Source organism: Penaeus vannamei, chromosome 26 (genome assembly GCF_042767895.1).
Source record: "Penaeus vannamei isolate JL-2024 chromosome 26, ASM4276789v1, whole genome shotgun sequence".
Lineage (NCBI taxonomy): Eukaryota > Metazoa > Arthropoda > Malacostraca > Decapoda > Penaeidae > Penaeus > Penaeus vannamei.
The window spans coordinates 28,903,410-28,908,409 of NC_091574.1; the positions used below are offsets into that span (position 1 = coordinate 28,903,410).

Consider the following 5,000-nt stretch of genomic DNA (forward strand, 5'->3'; position numbering starts at 1 on the left):
ATGCAAATCACTTTCATAAAAAAATCGGTTTCTAAATCCCATATTCCTTAATTATTTATACACATTATCAATACATTTTCTTTACATTAATTTCGCATTTTCCATAGGTTTGATTTTGATGAAATTAGGTAAAAGAAATATAAGGATTTTCTTTCATTCATTTCTTTTATTCTTTATTTAATAACATACTTATCTCTCTTAACTGTATAATCATACAAAAAGATAAAACACACAATTAAAAATTCAAATTGTATATTGCTTATTCATATAATCAAACACGTCAATCACAGACAGACATTCAGTGAACTATTAATAGAAACACACAACTCAGAGTGTAAATACAAATTATCTCTTTAGGATAACGTTACCATCATTACCTGTATTAGCATCACCATTGTGGGAATTAGTGATATAAAAAGTAAATAATCATGATAACAATACTGATATAAATAGCAATAGCAATATAATTATTGATAATAATAACAGTAGTAATAATAATGATAACAATAATAATAATAATAATAATAATAATAATAATAATAATAATAATATTATAATAATAATGACAATAACAATAACAATAATAATAAATATAATAATAAATATAATAATAATAATAATTACATAAGAGTAACAATAATTATTATGATAATTGTACTTCATCGATCTACAAAGATATAATCATTTGCAAATTCATTAAACTACAGACGGCATTAAGTCTATAGATGAAAAAATATAGAATTTTGTACAAATATGGAATTATTACATCTCGGAAGATATGAACTATGAGAAAAAAAACAAGTTTGTGAGTGAAAGAGAGGAAACAGAAAAAAAGAAAACGACGGACAGAAAGAGCTAGAGGGAATGCGACAAAGAGTGGAAGCTAACATGAGTAGGTACCTATCACAGAGAGGAACCAGACGCGGAGGAGCCTATGGCAGTCAGTCAGGAACCAAACACGGAGGGATCTTTGACGGAGGAACCAAACACGAGGAACCTATCACTGCAGAGGAACCAAAGACAGGAACCTATCACCGTAAAGGGACCAAACACAAGGAACCAATCACATAGAGGGACCAACCAGAGAGGAACCAACGCCTGAGAGGAACCAAACACGGAGGGACCTATCACAGAGAGGAACCAAATACGGAGGAACCACACAGGGACATCCTGTCACAGAAAGGAACCTCACAGGAGAGATCCTAATTCAAAGGAACCAAACACAGACGAACCTATCACAGAGTGGAACCAAACAAGGAGGAACCTATCACAGAGAGGAACCAATCATGGAGGAACCGAACAAGGAGGAACCTCTCACTGAAAGGAACCAATCATGGAGGAACCAAACACAGAGGAACCTAAGACGAAGGGACCAATCACAGAGAGGAACCAATCAGGAGGAACCTATCCCAGAGAGGACCCAAACACGGATGAACCCAGACACATAGGAACCCTAACTCGAAGGAACCTAACGGAGGAGATGCACCAGGACGGAGGCGCAAAGGAGGACGAGAGAGGAGGTCGTGCACCAGGCGCCGCAGGTCATCCCCTCGTGGCGGATCTCGAACTTGACCTGGTCGGGATACTCGCACCTCTCGTCTGGAAAAAAATATCAAGGATTATCATTATAACAATTCTTATTGTTATTACAGCTAATAGTACTTTATCATTACATTATCCTTATATTTAGTAGTAATATTATCATTTTATTACTAATATGATCATTATAATTATCATTATTATCATCACCATTATTTCCACTATCGTTACCATTATCACTGTAATTACTATTATCATTATCCTTATCACATTGTAATTACTAGGCACGTTCATTAGAGATCCCGTTTATTGGTGATTGTACAGAGGGAGGAAGGAAGAGAAGGAAGAAGGGAAGGAAAGAGGGAGGGAGGGAAGGAGGGGAGAGAGAGAGAGAGAGAGAGAGAGAGAGAGAGAGAGAGAGAGAGAGAGAGAGAGAGAGAGAGAGAGAGAGAGAGAGAGAGAGAGAGAGAGACAGAGACAGAGAGAGAGAAAGAGAGAGAGGGAGAAGAAAATCAAATGAAAGTAAGAGAAACACAAAATGATAGATCAAAAGACAGACAAATGAGAGAAAAAAAGAAAGCAAAAGAGACAAAAAAAGAAAAAAAACACGAAGAAAAAAAACAGAAAAGAGAGAGAGAGAGAGAGAGAGAGAGAGAGAGAGAGAGAGAGAGAGAGAGAGAGAGAGAGAGAGAGAGAGAGAGAGAGAGAGAGAGAGAACAAAAAACCAGACCCATACCTGTACAACGCGACCCGAGCGTGGGCTTCCCGGTAACAGACAGGAAGATTGGCTTGCAGTCTTCCAAGTATCTCCCACACAAATTAGAGAACTCGAAGTCCCCGCCGTCCTCCCGGCATTCATAGTCCTGGGCGTTGTTAGCCACGGCCATGCTCTCCCTGCTGGTGCAGACCTTGACGTCCGACTTCGAAATCTGAGGGAGAGGGAGAAGGAGCATGAGCAGAGGATGCGGGTAGGTTGGGGGTAGAGGTAGGATGCGGGTAGGTTGGGGGTAGAGATAGGATGTGGGTAGGTTGGGGGTAGAGCGGGTAGGTGGGGGGTAGAGATAGGATGCGGGTAGGTTGGGGGTAGAGATAGGATGTGGGTAGGTTGGGGGTAGAGGTAGGATGTGGGGAGGTTGGGGATAGAGATAGGATGTGGGGAGGTTGGGGGTAGAGATAGGATGCGGGTAGGTTGGGGGTAGAGATAGGATGCGGGTAGGTTGGGGGTAGAGATAGGATGCGGGTAGGTTGGGGGTAGAGATAGGATGTGGGTAGGTTGGGGATAGAGGTAGGATGTGGGTAGGTTGGGGATAGAGGTAGGATGTGGGTAGGTTGGGGTAGAGATAGGATGTGGGTAGGTTGGGGGAGAGATAGGATGTGGGTAGGTTGGGGTAGAGATAGGATGTGGGTAGGTTGGGGGAGAGATAGGATGTGGGTAGGTTGGGGTAGAGATAGGATGTGGGTAGGTTGGGGATAGAGATAGGATGCGGGTAGGTTGGGGTAAAGATAGGATGCGGGTAGGTTGGGGGAGAGATAGGATGTGGGTAGGTTGGGGGAGAGGCAGGATGTGTGGGTAGGTTGGGGTTAGAGATAGGATGTGGGTAGGTTGGGAGTAGAAGTGAAGATGTGGGTAGGTTGGGGGTTTAGATAGGGATGTGGGTAGGTTGTGGTTAGAGATAGGATGTGGGTAGGTTGGGGTAGAGATAGGATGTGGGTAGGTTGGGGGTAGAGATAGGATGTGGGTAGGTTGGGGGTAGAGATAGGATGTGGGTAGGTTGTGGGGTAGAGATAGGGATGTGGGTAGGTTGGGGGTATGAGATAGGAAAAATGTGGGTAGGTTGGGGGTAGAGATAGGATGTGTGGGAGGTTGGGGGAGAGATAGGATAGTGGGGAGGTTGGGGGATAGAGGCCAGAATAGGATGTGAATGGTAGGTTGGGGGTAGAGAGTAGGATGTGGGTAGGTTGGGGGAGAGATTGGAGGATGTGGGTAGGGTTGGGGGTAGAGATAGGATGTGGAACAAAAAGGTGTGGGTGTAGAGATATGGATGTGGGTCAGGTTGGGGGGGTAGAGATAGGGATGTGGGTAGGTTGGGGGTAGGGGCAGATAGAGATGTGGGTAGGTTTGGGGGTAGAGATAGGATGTGGGTAGGTTGGGGGTAGAGATAGGATGTGGGGAGTGTTGGGGGAGAGATAGGATGTGGGGAGGTTGGGGATATTAGGAGGTAGGGATGTGGGTAGGTTGGGGGTAGCAGATAGGATGTGGGTAGGTTGGGGGAGAGATAGGATGTGGGTAGGTTGGGGATAGAGGTAGGTTGGGGGTAGAGATAGGATGTGGGGGAGGTTGGGGGTTAGAGATAGGATGTGGGTAGGTTGTCAGGTTAGAGATAGGAGTGTGCGGGTAGCAGTTGTGGTTAGAGATAGGATGTGGGTAGGTTGGGGGTGAGAGATGAGGAATGTGGGTAGGTTGGGGGAGAGCATAGGATGTGGGTAGCAGTTGGGGTAGAGATGGGATGTGGGTAGGTTGGGGGAAGAGGATAGTGATGTGGGTAGGTTGGGCAGGTAGAGATAGGATGTGGGTAGGTTGGGGGTAGAGATAGGATGTGGGGAGGTTGGGGATAGAGGTAGGATGTGGGTAGGTTGGGGATAGAGGTAGGATGTGGGTAGGTTGGGGATAGAGGTAGGATGTGGGTAGGTTGGGGTAGAGATAGGATGCGGGTAGGTTGGGGGGGTAGAGGTAGTGATGTGGGGTAGGTTGGGGGGTAGAGATAGGGATGCGGGTAGGTTGGGGGAGAGATAGGATGTGGGTAGGTTGGGGGTAGAGATAGGATGCGGGTAGGTTGGGGGTAGAGATAGGGATGTGGGTAGGGCTTGGGGGTAGAGATAGGATGTGGGTAGGTTGGGGTGGTAGAGATAGGATGTGGGTAGGTTGGGGGGTAGGGATAGGATGGGGGGAGGTTGGGGGAAGAGATAGGATGTGGGTAGGTTGGGGGTAGAGGTAGGATGTGGGGAGGTTGGGGTTAGAGAGATAGGATGTGGGTAGGTTGGGAGTAGGAAGTAAGATGTGGGTAGGTTTGGGGGTAGAGATAGGATGTGGGTAGGTTGTGGTTAGAGATAGGATGTGCAGGTCAGGTTGGGGGTAGGAGATAGGATGTGGGTAGGTTGGGGGTAGAGATAGGATGTGGGTAGGTTGGGGGGTAGAGATAGGATGTGGGTAGGTTGGGGGTAGAGATAGGATGTGGGTAGGTTGGGGGTAGAGATAGGATGTGGGGGAGGTTGGGGGAGAGGATAGGATGTGGGGAGGTTGGGGATAGAGTGTAGGATGTGGGTAGGTTGGGGGTAGAGATAGGATGTGGGTAGGTTGGGGGAGAGATAGGATGTGGGTAGGTTGGGGGTAGAGATAGACGATGGGTAGGTTGGGGGTAGAGATAGGGATGTGGGTAGGGTTGGGGGTAGAGATAGTGATG

General features: G+C 46.3%; 1 protein-coding gene across 9 annotated transcripts in view; it reads right to left on the reverse strand.

The window, feature by feature from the left end:
• Positions 1–146: 146 nt before the first annotated feature.
• The window catches only part of LOC113828907 (uncharacterized), a 41,630-nt gene continuing 36,776 nt past the window's right edge, over positions 147–5,000 (reverse strand). For all 9 annotated transcript variants that reach the window (XM_070140298.1, XM_070140294.1, XM_070140299.1 and 6 more), the window contains exons 17-18: positions 2,276–2,468; positions 147–1,599 (exon numbers count right to left, since the gene is read on the reverse strand). In XM_070140298.1, the coding sequence (XP_069996399.1) occupies positions 1,469–1,599; positions 2,276–2,468 (324 nt within the window). In that variant the 3' untranslated portion in view covers positions 147–1,468. The remainder of the gene's footprint in view (positions 1,600–2,275; positions 2,469–5,000) is intronic.